Consider the following 18,320-nt stretch of genomic DNA (forward strand, 5'->3'; position numbering starts at 1 on the left):
AAATTTTTGCTGTGCCCCCAGGCTTCTTTCTGAATCTTTGGATCTTCCGTATGTCTTTTTTCCATGGAATGCCTAGTTCTTGAAAGCCATTTTATCCTCTCTGTGGCAGGGAAAGATGTTTGCTCCATTTGACTGATGGGAAAATTATGGCCCTAGTATAGGACAGAGGTGACCCAAGACTCATTGTTGAGGTGTGGTCTGGTATAGGTTTGGGGATTTTTGCCCTGTTTGAAGGTTTGAGGTTTTCAGAGTGAGCTTCCAGAATCTTTTCTCATTGGTAATCAGGAGGATCTAGGGAAGTGATTTTTCATCTCTGAGTACACATTAGAGTTACATAGGGGTCTTTTAAAAAAAATACTGATGTCCAGGCATCCTCTCACTAATGATTCAGTTGGCCTGGGTTGCCCAGTCCTCTGTATCGTAAAAGCTCCCTGGGCGATTCCAATTTTTAACCAGGGTTTTTTTGTTGTTGTTGTTGTTTTGTTTTTTGAGACAGTCTTGCTCTGTCACCTAGGCTGGAGTGCAATGGCGCAATCTCAGCTTACTGCAACCTTTGCCTCCCAGGTTCTAAGTGATTCTCCTGTCTCAGCCTACCGAGTAGGTGAGATTACAGGCGTGTGCCACCACACCTAGATAATTTTGTATTTTTATTAGAGACAGGGTTTCACCATGTTAGCCAGGCTGGTCTGGAACTCCTGACCTCAGGTGACCCACCCACCTTGGCCTCCCAAAGTTCTGGGATTACAGACCTGAGCCACTGCGCCCAGCCATTAACCAGGTTTTAAAACCTCAGTGTGTTAGGTTTGTGCAAATGCTCTCAGTGCCCAAGTGGGCTCTAGACTACCAACAGCTACTTATTCCATTTGCTTTGATTGGAGTTAGCATTTAACTGAGTACCTACTGTATACAGTGGACAGGGAGGACATTGTCATAATAGCTATGTGGCTCCTGCCTTCATTGGTAGTTACTGCATTTGGGAGGCAGCAGAGGAACCTGCTTTGAGTATTCAGGCCCCACCTTGCCCCAGAGCCAGAAGGTCTGTTTCTAAAAGGGATCAGTCTTTTGGCTTCCTTCCTCTTGCCCTTATATTCCAGGCCTTTGATATTCTTGCCACATGTTTGTCTTATACTGTGGAGTTAGCCCCACCTTTTATTTCATTTTTAATTCTCCTTCCCTTTTGTTTCCTTGAGGTTTCTTTTTTTTTCTTTTTTTTTTTTTGAGGCAGGGTATCACTCTGTTGCCCAGGCTGGAGTGCAGTGATGTGATCTCGGCTCACTGTAGCCTTTAACTCCCAGGCTTAGGTGATCCTCCTGCCTCAGCCTCCTGAGTACCTGGGACCACAGGCAGCAGTACCATGCCTGGCTAATTTTAAAATTTTTTTGTAGAGACTGGGTCTCCCTATGTTGCCCAGCTGGTCTCGAACTCCTGGGTTCAGGTGATCCTCCTGCCTCAACCTCCCAAAGTGCTGGCATTACAGGTGTGAGCTACTGCACCTGGCCTGCTTGGGCTTCTTGCTCTTCTGCTCTTGCTCTGTGTTGTGTCTGGAATCTCTGGGATCTTGGATCCTTTTTCCCCGTGATTCCTTATCACATTCTTCAAAATGCAGAGCCCCCACCCCACACAACAACACAGCAACAGCAGTGACTGCAAGAGCAAACGCTGGTGGTTCGTGTTCAGGAGAGCTCTTTGGCCTGGATGGTGGTTGAGTAACTGTGCGCCTTCAAGTCAGCACCCAGATGCCTTTTCTTTTTGTGGTTCTGCTGCTGCATGGAATCTCTCGGCAGCTCTGGTCCTGGTTTTCTTGGCCATGGGCCTCTGTCTCTTTTCTTTCTTGGGCTTCTAGCTGAAGCAGACCCAGGGTGCTGAGGGCTCCTCATTGGTGTGCAGGTCCTTGCCCATGACTTCTCGTGGTTGATGATGCTCCCCTCCCCCATCTCAGCCCTTCCTGGGCCCACCAGCAGGCAGAGTGGTTGGAACGCTGCCACGCTGCCTCTCACTGCCTGTCTGTGGTCATAGGTGTCCGACTGCCGAGACACCTGGGCATTACCTGTTCAGTTATCACAAGGAAAAGGGCCCGGGCATTACCTGTTCAGTTATCACAGGTGGCATGCTCTGAGAGGCAGATCATGACTTGCTCGATTTCATTAATTTCACTTGAGCAGACGGGAAGCACGCTGTTGGAACAGGAGCCGGTCTCCATGAGCCTTGGTTTGAACAGAGAGAAGCTCATGAGAGGTGCTATTTGCTTGTTCTGCTGCTCTAACAGGGCCTTTAGGGACTGGGAAAGGATAGACCCTGGCCGTGGCCCTCCATCTGGAAAAGGGGTATCACTATCCATGTGTGTAATAGGCCATGTAGAAAAGGGAGCAGATTGTTCTGGGTGTCTTTAGAAGGCAGAGTGAAAAGCAGCGGGCAGAGGGTGCCAGGAGGCTGATGTTAGCCCATCCTACGGGGAATGCCCTTTCTCTTGTCACACTGCCCAACAGGGAAGGCTGCCTAGGGAGGACAACAGGCAGAGAGGCTGGGGTAGGGGTGGTCCTAGTTGGCTGCTAGCATGATAGTGACAGCTAACATTGAGTGACACTGTCCCATGAGACAGGCAGAAGTGCACAGTGGTTAGGAGTACAACCTCTGGTGTTAGATCTAACTGGATTCAAAATGTGGATTTGCCGCTTGTTAGCCCTGTCCATGGGCAAGTTATATAACCTTTCTGTGCCCCTGTTTCCTCATCCGTGAAATGGAGATAATGTTAATGTCTCCGTCCTAGGGTTGTAATGAGGATGAAATAAGTTAATACAGGTAAAGTGCTGGGAGAAGTGTCAGACACATAGGAAGGGCCACAGGCACTCATTATTAGCCAGATATTGTAGCACTATCTGACCTATATTAACCCATATCCTCCATATAACCTTACAGGAAAGCAGTCAGTATCTCATTGCACAGGTAGGGAGGCCAAGGTGAGTAGCTCAGTAGTGGCTCTGCCAGGGCTCCACCAGTGCTGAGATTCCTGTTCAGGGCTACACAGAGGCTGTTCACACAGGAGCCTGGGGCGGCACCAGACTCAGAAGGGCACTGTCCTGCCAGGGATCTTCTGCCTGGCTGCAGCCAGGCGGTCCTGTCTGGTTCTGTCAGGAGCAGGAACAATGAGGACTGTGTTTTTAAGGAGGCTCTGTGCCCTGTGCTGATGATTGAGGGCCGGGTGCTCAGGTCTCAGCAGCATCCTTGGCTTCTGGGTGGCTCTGGTTGGAACAGATTGTTTTGCTGTGTCACAGCCAGCTGTGGGTGTGCCAGCTGGGCTCCCGCGGAGGAGCGGCGGGCTGCTCTGATGTGCGCCCACCTCTTCAATCTGCTCTGCTCAGGGGTTCCTCCTGGCCCCTCGTCAGCCAGGATGCGGGGGCTGAATCTGGCTCGCATATGGCATGGAGCCCTGGTTCTTGCCAGCTCCCGGCTAGGCCTTCAGCAATGCGTGTTGGCTTCTATCTCTACACCTGGCTGCCTCTCCCCTGCAGCATTGGGCTCATTCTGTGATTGGTCAGTGCTTGACCGGGGCTGGAACAGTGGGGTGAGCTGATTGGCTGTCAGTATGCAGAGCCCAGCCCTGGAGTTTAGGGTAACATCAATGGGGGAGGAGTGAGTTCCTCAAAGCAAATTCTTGATCCTTTTGGCCGGAGAAGGAGAAAATCATGCCAGGGAGGTGCCTGACAAATGTCCTGACAGCGGCCCCAGGGGGAGTGGCTGCCTTTCCCTCGGAGAAGCTGTTTACCCTTTCTGAGCTGGGAAATGGGGAGAATACTTCCTGGCCACCTCCTATCCACAGGGCTTGGGGTCTCCCATAGGAGTGGAGGTGAAAGTTCTTTGAAAAGTATAGCATACAAGCCAGGTGCTGTAGCTTGTGTCTGGGAGGGTCGCTTGGGCCCATGAGTTCGAAACCAGCCTAGGCAGCATAAGGAGACTCCCCCTCTACAAAAAATTTTAAGAATTAGCTGGACGTGGTGGTCTAGCTACTCAGGAGGCTGAGGTGGGAGGATGGCTTGAGCCCAGGAGGTTGAGGCTGCAGAGAGTCGAGATTGTGCCACTGCACTCTAGCCTGGGCGACAGAGTGAGACCCTGTCTCAAAAAATAAATAAATAAGTAAATACATACATACATACATAAAGATAAAAAATAAAAAGTATAGCATACAGTTTAGGAGATTATCATATTTTGCACATTTCATGTCTGGGGCCTTCTTGACATCTGCAGTCTAAATCCGAACGCTTGCCCTGCCTTCAGGCAGCCTTCCCTGCCTGCCCCTGCCCATGGTGTTCTCCTAGTCACAGGCATGGGGTCTGGATGACTCCTGCCCTCTCCACAGTCGGCTTGGCTTCCAGCCCCTCTCCCTCTGCTGTTCAGTCACACAAGCGCATGGTTTTGCCTGCCAGCGAGGCTGGGGGCTGGTGAGGGGTGAGTTGGGGCTTCCCATTCCTTTTGTGTCTGTCCCAGCCCTCGTGTGTGGTGCGCAGAGGAAGGCTGACAAGTGCCGGTGTGCCTTTCTCCCGCAGGTTTGAGAAGATGGTCAGTGGCATGTACTTGGGAGAGCTGGTTCGACTGATCCTAGTCAAGATGGCCAAGGAGGGCCTCTTATTTGAAGGGCGGATCACCCCGGAGCTGCTCACCAGAGGGAAGTTTAACACCAGTGATGTGTCAGCCATCGAAAAGTAGGTACCACCCCCTCAAGGCTTTCCTGGGGTGTTGGGGCAGAGAAGAGCAATTGGTCCCTTGTTACTTCTTGAGTCCAAGTTTAGTGGCTTTTCCTTCAAGAGTGTCATGGCTTTCTGGGTCCCTGTCCTCTCACTCTTAGCTGACCTATCCTGGGCTGGACTCCCTGCAGGCACTTGTGGCGGTTCATTAAAGAACGACATAGTTAGCCTCAAGTGCACAGGTGATTTTCCTGCCTAGCTACGAGAGCAGCCTCCTCTCCCACCCCCATCAGCCCATCACCCCCACCCTCCACACACACTCAGGGTAAGATTAGCGTCCAAGAAGCAGACGATTCGAGCAAGGAGCAAGGAGCTGGCGAAGCCCGGAGCCTGGGTTTTTGGAATTCCACCTTCCACTTCCAGTCTGGAGACCTCCAGACTGTGTTGAGGGCACTAAGGGCATCTTAGTAACCTCAAGATGTTAATTAGGTGCTCCCTGAAAAAAGACTTCCTTGACCAATAGGATTGGGAATATGGCACATTTATCTTCCATTTTACAATATTATGGTAAAATAAATACAGACTTACAGTAAAAAAGAATAAGAAGTATAAAGTATAAAAATACAGATTTATAGTATCATCAACACATTAAAGAAAACCCAGTTCGCTTTGACTTGTCATTTCCCAGACTTCTTTTGTGCTTGAAACCACCCCTTCCCTGCCACACACACATTCTTTCAGGGGAAACCTGTTAACAGCCAGAAATGTGCCCTGGTGTGCAAGTTTGAGAAACACTGGTTAACAGATGAGACAGGACAGTTAGAAGGAAGGACAGAGCCAGCCAGCAACTAACTGCAGCCCCTTGGCATCACACAAGAAACCTGGGATTCTCTGTCTCCTTATGAAGATTTGCATCAGCTCTCTTTGAGGTTAGAGAAGGCAGCTGCTGGAAGAGGAAAGGGGTTTATCTGGAACAACTCTTCTGCCAAATCCATGTGCTGGAGTTTGTTCTATGATCACTCTCCTGAGTTTCTAGCCATCCCTTTTCATGAGTCTCCTGGTCAGTGGCTGGGAAGGAAGGGGAGCAGGAGACTCGTGGATTGTCTTGAAAGTCACTGGCCAAGTCAGGAAATGCATGCCTTCCTCCTGGCCTGTTTCTGGTATTCACTCTTTGGTTACCAAGAAACACAAACCCAGCTAGCTCAAGAAAGCATATATATTATAATAAAGGCTATCTCAAAAAAAAAAAAACTATAAAAAACATCCTACAAGAGCAGAAGTTAGAGGCATTCTCTAAAATCAGGAGCAAGACAGTATCACCAGTTTCTATTTGGCATCGTACTGGAGTCTTAGCCAGTGGGTTTTCGTTTTTGTTTTTGTTTTTGTTTTTTTTAAAGAAAAGATGAGCAAAATTAAAGGTATGAGAATCAAAAAAGAAGTGAAACTGTCATTATTTGCAAATGGTAAAAGTCTATATGGAATACCTCCAAAATATCTACAGGCAAATGAATAGAATGATGGGAGAGGTTAAAAAGATGTCTGGACGGGGTTTCGCCTTGTTGGCCAGGCTGGTCTCAAACTCCTGACCTCAGGTGATCCGCCCTCCTTGGCCTCCCAAAGTGCTGGGATTACAGGCGTGAGCCACTGTGCCCGGCCCCCATCCTCTTTTATCATTTTTTAAATCTCTTCTCCCATCATAGAATTAATTTCTGTCATATTTTTTGGTCAGGTAGAGTTGGGAAAGTCCCACACTCTCCTATTTTCCTATTACCTTAACATCCCAAGCTTCCTTTCCTTTTTTGGTCTTTATGAATATATTTATACGGACAGAATTAAGATAAAATTGATTTCCCCATTCTCTCACTTCCCTATCTTGTCTTCCTAGACCCCACAGAGTTAAAACTTGGGACTCCCCCGACCCTCCCAGAACACTTGTATATTGTTTGTTTGAGGTTCGTGCTGCAGTAACAGGCACAGTATTTAATTGCACATACAGATGTTTGCTGGGTATATTCACTGTACATTTTATTTAATCTGGTTTTTTGTTTGTTTGGGGGTTATTTGGAGGGAGGTTGGTTTTATTTTTAAATATTAAAAAAACTGTCAAAAAAAGATGTCGGGAGAAAAGATAACAGAAGTCAACTGTATTTCTATCAGCAATAATAAAAATATGTACATATTTTAAAACACATTTTTAAGAATAATTTTAGATTTACAGGAAAGCTGCAAAGATAGAGTGTATGTATATGTGTTTGTGTGTATGTGTGTGTGTATATATATACACGTATGTATACATATATATTTTAAAGACACCATTTACAGTAATAACAAAACTATAAAGTACTTCAGAATGAATCCAGCAAAAGATACACGAAACACGTGTACAGAAAATTACAGTTTGACTGAGAGACATCAAGGAAGGATGTGTAAGCATCCAGGGGCAACTCACAGACCCCACGAGTGGGAGGTTCTCCTGAGCCTCATGAGCCCTGGGTGGTGGCAGCCATTTCTCCACCTGTTCAGAGGCCACATAGTCTTGCCTCTTCACTTCTCTTCATGGTCCTGGCTTGGCATAGTGCACCCTGGTACAGTTTTTCCTATTACTACCTGGCATTTCTTATGGAGGAGAACCCTTCCTGCGCTCTTCTCAGGCATTTGACAGTCTTCATCCCATACCATGCACACATGGTAAGTGGGGCTGTCCCTTTCCAGCACCTTCGAGCCTCAGCGCTTTGCACTGCCTCATGTGGTCCTCAGTGCACCAGTATTGGCTTCTAACTTCGCAGGAATAAGGAAGGCCTCCACAATGCCAAAGAAATCCTGACCCGCCTGGGAGTGGAGCCGTCCGATGATGACTGTGTCTCGGTCCAGCACGTTTGCACCATTGTCTCATTTCGCTCAGCCAACCTGGTGGCTGCCACGCTGGGCGCCATCTTGAACCGCCTGCGTGATAACAAGGGCACACCGAGGCTGCGGACCACGGTTGGTGTCGATGGATCTCTTTACAAGACGCACCCACAGTGAGTCTGCCCTTTGCTATCATTGGCACTCTGTACCCATTGTGGGTAGGGACCTTCTCCAGAGATCAGACTTTTGTACCCGGTAAACGTTTTTCAGCAGACAGGACAATGGTGGTCGGGGGCTGTGGCTCATGCCTGTAATCTTAGCACCTTGAGAGGCCGAGGCAGGAGGAAGGAGTTTGAGAACAGCCTGGACAACGTAGTAAGACCTCATCTCTACGAAGAATTGAAAATAAATAAATAGATAAATAACATGCTTAGTTCTGGGCATAAGGTCAGCGTTGCCCACTTGGGAAGTATCGCCCTTAGTCGATTCTTGCTGGTATTGCTTCTGCACTCCATCGTTACCTTGCCCTGTCAAAAGTCGAGATGGAGATTTCTGTAGCTGTTGGCCCCGCTGGGTGGAATGTGTCTGTCTCTCATCCACATTTCATCAGGAGGACCTTGGGTCATAGGTGTGGTACCCACATTCTTGTTTCAGAAGCTCCTGTTAAAACCCCTCAAACCCTCAGACTACTTTTTTAAATGGGCAGCTTGTCTGTGCTTGGCCTCTGAGAGCTGGAGCTGCGGGAGCTGTAAGTTGACCCTATTGGCAAGGAGGTACTTTGTTCCCCACGCAGCCTTCTGGTCTGTCAGTGGCCCCAGCCAGTCCTCATGCCATCTCACCTTAGTTTTCGAAGCCACGTTGTCCTGTGAGAACGTGGCTTGTACTTTTTTTAAAAGGCTAAAGGTAAATTCTAAGTCATTATTTAATAAGTTTTAATGATAGCCTGTGACATGATTTTTTTGCACAGGATCTCAGAATTGTTTCCCACTGTACATATAAATATAATGTGCATGTGAAGCACCCATGTCAGTACTGCACCTTCACGCCCAGTTCTGGTGATGGCTCAAAGAATGTCGACTTAAATTGAAATAGTTCTGGCCTGGCATGGCAGCTCACACTTGTAATCCCAGCACTTTGGGAGGCCGAGGCAGGTGGATTGCTTGAGCCCAGGAGTTTGAGACCAGCCTGGGCAATGTAGCTCTACAAAAAAATCATATAAATTATTAGCTGAGTGTGGTGGTGTGCCTATAATCCCAGTTACTTGGGAGGCTGAGGTGGGAGGATCACTTGAGCATGGGGGTGCAGAGGTTGCAGTGACCTGAGATTGTGCCTCTACACTCCAGCCTGGGGGACAGAGCGAACTCCTGTCTCAAAAAAAAGAGAGAGAAATAGTTTTGTGTTGCTGAGGGGATAGGGTTTGAGCCAAGGACATAATTGTATTTTTAAAACATTTTTAAAGTATTTGCAAAATTCTTGGTAATGAAACTTTTATTAACCATTTCTTTCTTTTTTCTTTGTAATTTCTTTGCTAATTTTTTGGACAAGAAAGCCTAGGGATTTGCAGCATCACATTAGAATTTTTTTAGATTACAGTAAAATACATATAACATGAAATATATCATCTTAACCTTTTTTTTTCTGGCCCTGTTGCCCAGGCTGAAGTGGAGTGGAGTGGTGTGCTCTCAGCTTACTGCAACCTTAGCCTCCCAGGTTCAAGCAATTCTCCTGCCTCAGCCTCCCTAGTAGCTGAGATTACATACAGGTGCATGCCACTGCACCGGGCTAATTTTTTGTACTTTTTTTTTTTTAGTAGTGATGAGGTTTCACCATGCTGGCCAGGCTGGTCTTGAACTCCTGACCTCAAGTGATCCTCCTGCCTTGGCCTCCCAAAGTGCTGGCTTAGACATGAGCCACTGTGCCCAGCCCACCTTAACCATTTAGGGTACAGTTCAGTGGTATTAAGTACATTCATACTGTTGTGCAGTCATCCCTACGAGCCAGAACTCTGTTCATCACAGTTTAAAAAATAGCTTTGATTGTTTCTCATTTCAGAAGTAATATTTACTCAGTATAGAAACTTTAGCTAGTTCAAAAAGTTATGAAGAAAATAGAAATCATCCTTAATCCCACCCCTTGGAGTTGACTGCTGTTAATATTTTGGGGGAACTGTTTTGCCAGCCTTCCCTACAGACAGCAGACCACAAATTCTGAAGAAGTTCTGTCTCACTCCTGTCCCAAAGCTCTCTTCTAGCCACTAAGAAACATCCAGACTTTTATGTGGCGAGGGAAAGAGCCAAGTGAAAAAATGAGTGATTATTTATTGAACCCCTCCTCAGCACCAGTTACTAATCTGAGCATTTTAATGAGCTGTTAGTTCCCTCCACCTCACTGACACCCAGATACTGAGACTTTCATTTACTTCAGGGCCAGCTGTTCAAGGTTACCTGAGGTGGAGCGGGTGGAGCTTGCCCTTGTTTTCCCGTCTGACTTATTTTTTTTTTTTGAGACAGAGTCTCGCTTTGTTGCCCAGGCTGAAGTGCAGTGGTGTGCTCTCGGCTCACTGCAACCTCTGCCTCCCGGGTTCAAGCGATTCTCTTGCCTCAGCCTCCCGAGTAGCTGGAATTACAGGCATCTGCCACCATGCCCGGTTAATTTTTGTATTTTTAGTAGAGATGGGGTTTCACCATGTTGGCCAGGCTGGTCTTGAACTCCTGACCTCAGGTGATCCACCTGCCTTGGCCTCCCAAAGTACTGGGATTACAGGCGTTAGCCACCTTGCACTTGGCCCCATCTGACTTTTGAACATCGTGCTTTTGACCACTGTGCTGTATTATCTTCCTGTCATGGTGGAGGGCAAAATCTTTTTAGACCTGGAATTTTTTGTATGTGATACTCATGTAATAATGAGAGTCTTCTCTTTTTATGTGTGATTATGAACGATTTCATTTTTCCTTTTTACCTCTCTGCATTTGCTAACTTTTCTACAGTGGATGTATATGATTTGTGTAATGAAAAAAGCAGGTGCAGAAAATGGAATTAGGCTGGGCACAGTGGCCCATGCCTGTAATCCCAGCACTTGGGAAGCTGAGGCAGGTGGATAGCTTGAACCCAGAAGTTTGAGACCAGCCTGGGCAACATGGCGAAACCCTGTCTCTACTAAAAATACAAAAAAGTTAGCCGGGCGTGGCCCCAGCTACTCGGGAGGCTAAGGTGGGAGGATCACCTGAACCTGGGAGGTTGAGGCAGCAGTGAGCGTAATTATGCCACTGCATTCCAGCCTGGGCGACAGAGCAAGACACTGTCTCAAAAAAAAAGGAAAAAAAAAGATTTAAAGAGTGGAGAAAGAAAGGGTGGCCAGAGGTCCCCAATAAATGCTTAGTCCAGCTGTTGTGGAATGTCCCCCCTACCCCCACAAGGTATTCCCGGCGTTTCCACAAGACTCTGAGGCGCTTGGTGCCGGACTCCGATGTGCGCTTCCTCCTCTCGGAGAGTGGCAGCGGCAAGGGGGCTGCCATGGTGACGGCGGTGGCCTACCGCTTGGCCGAGCAGCACCGGCAGATAGAGGAGACCCTGGCTCATTTCCACCTCACCAAGGACATGCTGCTGGAGGTGAAGAAGAGGATGCGGGCCGAGATGGAGCTGGGGCTGAGGAAGCAGACGCACAACAATGCCGCGGTTAAGATGCTGCCCTCCTTCGTCCGGAGAACTCCCGACGGGACCGGTGAGGGCCTGCTGGGGGCTGACATGCCTGTCCTGCTCCTGCCAGGAACTGAGCCGCAGTGGGGGAGGTTGGATTCGCCAGTGGATGCCTTCACACTGGTGATGCATGATTTTGCCAGAGCTAGAAACTCCCTCACACCTCTGTTTTCCATTTTTATTAACTGATTTGTCGTGTGTGTGACTCAGGGCAGTTAATTTTCCTGGTCAGAGCTCCCAGGCAAGTGCTTTCTCTAAAACCACAGCCCTGCTCAGAATAGTGCTCTTAGCTGGGCAAGATGGCACATGCCTGTCATCCAGCTACTCAAGAGGCTGAGGTGGGAGGACTGCTTGAGCCCAGGAGTTCAAGATCAGTCTGGGCAACATAGCAAGACCCTGTCTCAAAAAAAATTAAATGAATAAAAAAGAAGTGTTCTTAAAAGCTGGGCAAATCCCACAGCACTGATTAGGTTTTCCCAAAGCCAAGGTTAGCCAGCAGAAGGATAAACGCTCAGTGTACCCTTCTTAAATCTTGATAGAGTATGCACGAGGCATTCAGGGCCTGGGGAGTTTCGCATTCAGGCAAATTGTAGAACAGAATCCAACCCTTTATGCTAACCTTGGTAGTTTTCACTGGAGCTGATCATTAGGGGGAACCTGAAGAGCTTTTCAGGTGGGTCCTTGGAGTAATGAATGTTTGTGACAGGAATGTGTCCTATGTGTAAGTTACCTAATACCACATTATAAGCCACCCTCACACTTAGTGGCTTGAAACAACCACCCTTTATTATTGTTCATGCATCTGTGGGTCAGTTGGACAGTTCTGCTCATCAGGGCCAGGCTCGGCTGACCTCTGCCGGCCTCATTCCTGCATCTGCAGTCAGCTGTTGAGTCAGCTGGGAGGCAGATCTCAGACGCCCTTCCCCACATGTCCAGCAGTTGGCTGTTGGCTGGGGTGCAGGGGCCCCTGGCCCTGTGTCTCATCCTTCAGTGGGCCACCTGGCTGTTCAAGTGCTGGCAGCAAGGGCTGCAAGGGAGAGGGGAAAACTTCAAAGCCTCCTGGAAGTCCAGGCTGGGGATAGGCTCAGCTTTGCTTCTGCCACACTCTGTTGGCCTGAACAATCCTAGGGCTGGGCTAGATCCCAGGGGAGGAGAAATGGATTCCATCTTTCAGTGGGAGGAACTGCAGTCATGTTGCAAAGAAGGATTTTGCACATGCAGGGAAGGGAATGATGTGGCTGTTTTTGCAAATACCCCACACTCTGACATAAATTACTACTTTTTATAGGAGATTTTCATTGTTGCAGCCCTGGTGAAGTCTGTGTATTGTGACAGGTGGTTTACTCACATGCTGTCCTCCCAGAGTGGCTCCAAGTCTGTGGTGGTCAGAGATGTGGTGCCCACTCTTCCTCTGGGTCTGTGCTGTGTCCTAAAGGGAGGAGTTGCAGCTTCTCCTCTATGTTTGCTATGGGGTTCTCCCCTTGAAAGTCTGGAGTCTTGGGGTTACTGGCTGCCAAGAGGCACTTAGCTGTTTTTGACATTCTTTACGTTTTTGACTCAACAGAGAATGGTGACTTCTTGGCCCTGGATCTTGGAGGAACCAATTTCCGTGTGCTGCTGGTGAAAATCCGTAGTGGGAAAAAGAGAACGGTGGAAATGCACAACAAGATCTATGCCATTCCTATTGAAATCATGCAGGGCACCGGGGAAGAGGTGAGATTACAAAACCATGGTGCATATGCACTGCACACATGGTCAGTGGCACTGGCAGTCACATGATGACCAAAATCCTCCATGGGATGCCCACATGGATTTGTGTCCTTGTGGCCCAGAAGCACCAGATGCTTTTTGCCATGCCTGGCTTGTGACACTCTGGTGGCTGAGAAGATTCTGGAAAAGGAGGCTCACTCTGCATGTGTGGGGGGTGTGTTTGCATATGTGTGTGTGTATACACACTTTGGTCCATGTGCACTGATAAAATTAAAACCACAGACAGCATGGGCGATCCTTTCTTTTCTCCTGCAGCTGTTTGATCACATTGTCTCCTGCATCTCTGACTTCCTGGACTACATGGGGATCAAAGGCCCCAGGATGCCTCTGGGCTTCACGTTCTCATTTCCTTGCAAACAGACAAGTCTGGACGCGGTGAGTCTCTGTCCTTAGGGCTCAGTGATCGGGCAGCACTGAGTCCCCTGTGACCCGGGTGGGCTGGCCCTTGAGGTCTTCTCCAGCCTCAGTGTCATTCCTAGATGACAGTCACAGTCACAGTGGGTTGAGCCAGGCTTTATTTCACAGCCTGCAGGGCATACTGAGACTCTTCTCTCTTCTTTTCTCTTTGAAAGCATCACCTTTTCTGGGAAACCTTCTGGTCCTCCAGGCAAAAACAGGACCTCATCCTCTTCTGTGCCCCCTGTTCATTTGATTGTTGCCTTGCTTATAGCACTTCTTACGCAGTTAGTTCTTAGTGTCTTTTGTTTCTGCTAGTGGTATACTCCATGAGCAAGGACCTGTATCCCCGCATGCCCTAGCACAGTGTCCAATCAGAGGAGATAATAAATGTTTGTTCAATACATGGGATGAATCAGGGTCCAGGATCAGAGCTTGAGCACCTGCTGACTACTGAGTGGCTGGGCTCAGAGCTGAAGGTTACAGCTCCCGCCCTTTGGAAGGCCTGGGGGAGCCGAGTCCCTAACACCAGCGGCTCCAGCTCCGTGCAGTCAGGGTTGGGGAGTGGATTCTGGGCAGAAGGAACCAATGGTGCAGAGTCATGGAGGCAAGACCCAGCCTGTCACGCTGGAAGAGCTATAGGTAGCTCTGGGTGTCACAGGTGGAGACGTGACCAGGCAGGAGTTCTGGAGGTGGGTCTTAGGCCAGGGTTTAAGGCTTAATGAGCAGCCCTAGGAGAGCTAGGTAGGGTCACCTACCTCTGTAAACCAGTTAATCCAGTTACGTCGCTGACTTGGGACTTTTTTCTTCTGAAACTCTTTTAGAGCTCAGGAGTTAGATCTGTTTGTTTGTTTTTAAAGCACTTCACTTATACCTTCACCTTGGATTCATCATAGTCAACACACACCCAGGGTACTTTCTTCCCCAGGAAGTGTTTTAACTTCAATCCAGTGAAACCTAAAATATACTTTAGGTAGTCATAGTATTACTAAACTCTTAGGATCCTTCAGTTATAGTGTCAGTAGACTCTTCTGTACAGCTGGTTATGCCAGTGGCAGCACCAGGCTTGGAATCGGGTGATCTGGGCTCTTGTCCAGTATTGAGTGCCTTCTTTGCCGTCTGCTGAGTGAAGTTAGACATCGCTATTTACCTAATGTGCCTCATTTGCTCCATCTGTGAAGTGTGATTATTTCAGACCCCTGTGAGGATGGTGAGGAGGATCTATTCATATTTTATTGGTTTGTCCTCAGATGTTTGAACTCTGTCTCCGATGTTGTAAGCCCTCAGCAGTTGTTGACTCAGGAGGGAGGGTTGGAATTTTGTATTCTCCCCTTCCGGGTTAATTACACAGGACTCTCCTGGTGCTTTTATGTTGTAGGGAATCTTGATCACGTGGACAAAGGGTTTTAAGGCAACAGACTGCGTGGGCCACGATGTAGCCACCTTACTAAGGGATGCAATAAAAAGGAGAGAGGTAACTATTAAAAGAATGTTTTTTAAAATCTTTACTGTTTTAGGGGTTTCTAAAAAGTGTATTTGCCTGTTGTAAAGAATTCAGGCCAGGCGTGGTGGCTCACGCCTGTAATCCCAGAACTTTGGGAGGCCGAGGTAGGTGGATCATGAGGTCAGGAGTTCGAGACCAGCCTGGCCAATATGGTGAAACCCCGTCTCTACTAAAGTTACACAAATTAGCCAAGTGTGGTGGTGCACACCTGCAGTCCCAGCTACTCGGGAGGTTGAGGCAGAAGAATTGCTTCAACCCAGGAGGAGGTTGCAGTGAGCTGAGATTGTGCCACTGCACTACAGCCTGGGTGACAGAGCAAGACTCCATCTCAAAAAATAAATAAATAAATAAATAAATAAATAAGAGTTCAAACAATACACAAGCATGTGACCTGACCAAGAAAAGCTCCCTATTTCCTGACTCCACTGCCCACAATAAAATAAGGGCTCATAGGTTTGTGTTGTTAAAGGATTATTATTATTTTTTTTTTTAGAAAGGTAAATCATGACTCTCATACAAATTGAAAAAGAGAGAAGCAGCCCCTGACAGGTGGGCACAGCCTGGCACTCTCAGTTAGGCCTTGGTTTTCTCCTGTGGAACACAAACAATTTCACAGAGTCCACAAACAATTGCAGAGCAGAAACATCAGACACAGCCACTCCGTCCGGGGCCATCATGGATTTAGACAAGAATAAGACCAGTCTGTAACCCTAGAATTGCCCCTGGTTCCTGACAATATCCAATCCAGAGCAAAGCCCCACTTCTTTAAACCTTCCCCCAAACCACAACACAGACACAGATCCAAATTAAATTTTTTTTTTTTTTTTTTTTTTTTAGAATTTTAAAGCTTCCTTTTTTGAAACAGGGTCTTACTCTTATCACTCAGGCTGGATTGCAGTGGTGCAGTCTTGGCTCACTGCAACCTCTGCCTCCCAGGCTCAAGCAATCCTCCCGCTTCAGCCTCCCTAGTAGCTGGGATTACAGGTGGGCATCTACACCCGGCTAATTTTTGTATTTTTGGTAAAGATGGTGTTTTGCCGTGCTGCCCAGGCTGGTCTCCAACTCCTGGGCTCAAGCAATCTGCTTGCCTTGGCCTCCCAAAGTGTTGGGGTTTTTAAATAGAGGTGGGGTCTTGCTATGTTACCCACACTGGTCTTGAACTCCTGGGCTCAAGTGATCCTCCTGCCTCACCCTCCCAAAGTGTTAGGATTCCAAGCATGGGCCACCACACCAAGCCACTTTCCGAGACGCCCCCTGGGGTGTGTTCTCCGGTGTTGCAATGAGTCAGTAAAGCCCAACTTTGTTAGATTACAGGTGTGTTTCTGGTGGTCTTTGGCTGGAGGACATGGAAAAAATATAAAATGAAAAATTCCCAAGATTTAATTTAACTCAGTAATTAATGAGGGAGTCAGTAAGAGACTGTTTTAAATTTTTTTCTTTTGACTTTTTTTCAAACCCCATTACACTGAGCAAAGTAAGAAATTTAAAAAACAAAACAAAACACTTCAAATGACAGTCTAAAGAGCAGACAGATACCTAAGGCACTAGGCTGTCAGGGAAGCTGAAATGAGTGTCTGAAAGAGGGCTGATTTGTTTGCTGTCTTTTGCAGTTAAATAGAAAAAAAAAGAAAGAGGGCTGAGTTGCATCTGGAAGGGTATGCTACACAACTTACAATATTTCATTGAAAATATAGCTGCAGGTTGGGTGCAGTGACTCACACCTGTAGCCAAGGCAGGAGGAACTTTGGGAGGCCAAGGCAGGAGGAACGCTTGAGCCAGGAGTTGGAGACCAGCCTGGGTAATGTAGCAAGACCCCGTCTCTACAAGAAATTAAAAAATAAAAAATTAGCTGTCATAGTGGTGCACAACCTGTGGTCCTACCTACTGAGGAGGCTGAGGTGGGAGGATTACTTGAGCTTAGGAGGTTGAGTCTGCAGTGAGCCATGGTTGGGGTAGTGCACTCTAGCCTGGGTGACAGAGCAAGACTCTGTCTCTTAAATAAGAAAGGATACCTGCTGATCTTTTTTTGCCTGCTTCACAACTATTAGTGTTAATTCTTCTAGCTTGCTTTCCATGCATATACCAACACACACACACACACACACACACACACACACACACTCTTAAAAAATAGGAATTATACCATATATACAACATGACAACTTGCTTTTTTGATTTGATATGAAACAGGTATCCTTCCTCATCATTGCATTTAGACCAACCTCATTCTTTTTCCTGGCTGCATAGGATTCCAGCATATGTCTGAATTGCCTTTTACATAGCCCATTTGACCTACACTTGGATTGTTACCTCTTTCTGACTATTGTATGTCATGCAGTAAATATCCTTGTATGTGTGCCTTTGTGCACCTGCATGGCTATTTCTCAAGGACAGATTCTGAGCAATGAGTTTGATATTTTCCATTTTGCCCTCTGAAAGGCCATAATCCTTTAAACTCCAAAGGGAAGAAGCTATTTGACCATTGCCCCTTGTCTCTCCTATTCTATGATTCTCTCTAATAGTATCATCTGTAAAATGGGTAGAATACTTTCCCTTCCTTAGATCTCATGTTTCAGATATATCCTTAATAGCAGGGGTTTAGTCTGTGAAGGAACATTCATTACCTTTTTGTAGGCTGGTAAGAAAACCATCTTAGATGATGACCAGTGGCTCTCTGACTGTAGTGCAACAGCCAGAACCAGCAGCATTCAAGCCAGGCATAGTGATCCTATTCTTAAAGCTGTGTCCCTTTCTTTGCAAAGGAATTTGACTTGGACGTGGTGGCTGTGGTCAACGACACAGTGGGCACCATGATGACCTGTGCTTATGAGGAGCCCACCTGTGAGGTCGGACTCATTGTTGGTGAGTGTCCTGGAAGGTCTCTCTCCCTGCAGAAGGGAAGGCTGGGGTTTCCCTGTTTTGTGGGGCTTTGGCCCAGCAGCTCGGTCCTCTGTATGGGGTAGTCTTATCTGTCAGTATCATTTCTTGACCAGCTCCAGAGTTCAGGGCTGGACGAAGGCTGCAGAGTCTCCGGCGAGGGGAGGTGGGGGTCCTTTCTTAAGACACCCATAATGCTACACATTGCTAATGATCAGACTGTCAAGAACTGAACTCTCCAGGAATGAGGCCCCAAAAGGCTCACGTGGCTTGAGTGGAGACAGGTACCTGGAGCGGGCCTGGCAAACGTGGCAGCTCTATGGGCCTTGTATGGAGGGGCTCTGGGCAGGTATTGCAGGGGGATGGGGTGGGGAGGGAGTCTGGGGCTGGAAAGGAAGTAGAGAGCACCTCCCGTGCTGACCGCACTTAGAGCATTGAAAGGGGCAGGATGGTCTTGGGCACCATTTTGCCTTTAGCAGCCACTGTGTGTGCATGGTCCCAGCCACTGAAGGGGGTTGCAGAGGGGTTGTCTCTGCAGCTTGTTGCCTTGT

At 47.7% G+C, this 18,320-nt stretch overlaps 1 protein-coding gene across 5 annotated transcripts in view; it reads left to right on the top strand.

Moving 5' to 3' along the window:
* HK1 (hexokinase 1) overlaps positions 1–18,320 on the top strand; it is a 127,963-nt gene that overhangs the window by 97,641 nt on the left and 12,002 nt on the right. For all 5 annotated transcript variants that reach the window (XM_058436307.1, XM_058436308.1, XM_058436309.1 and 2 more), the window contains 7 exons: positions 4,542–4,697; positions 7,466–7,699; positions 10,943–11,247; positions 12,787–12,935; positions 13,248–13,367; positions 14,767–14,862; positions 17,655–17,754. In XM_058436307.1, coding sequence (XP_058292290.1) covers positions 4,542–4,697; positions 7,466–7,699; positions 10,943–11,247; positions 12,787–12,935; positions 13,248–13,367; positions 14,767–14,862; positions 17,655–17,754 — 1,160 coding nt within the window. The remainder of the gene's footprint in view (positions 1–4,541; positions 4,698–7,465; positions 7,700–10,942; positions 11,248–12,786; positions 12,936–13,247; positions 13,368–14,766; positions 14,863–17,654; positions 17,755–18,320) is intronic.

Source organism: Hylobates moloch, unplaced genomic scaffold (assembly GCF_009828535.3).
Source record: "Hylobates moloch isolate HMO894 unplaced genomic scaffold, HMol_V3 SCAFFOLD_3, whole genome shotgun sequence".
Lineage (NCBI taxonomy): Eukaryota > Metazoa > Chordata > Mammalia > Primates > Hylobatidae > Hylobates > Hylobates moloch.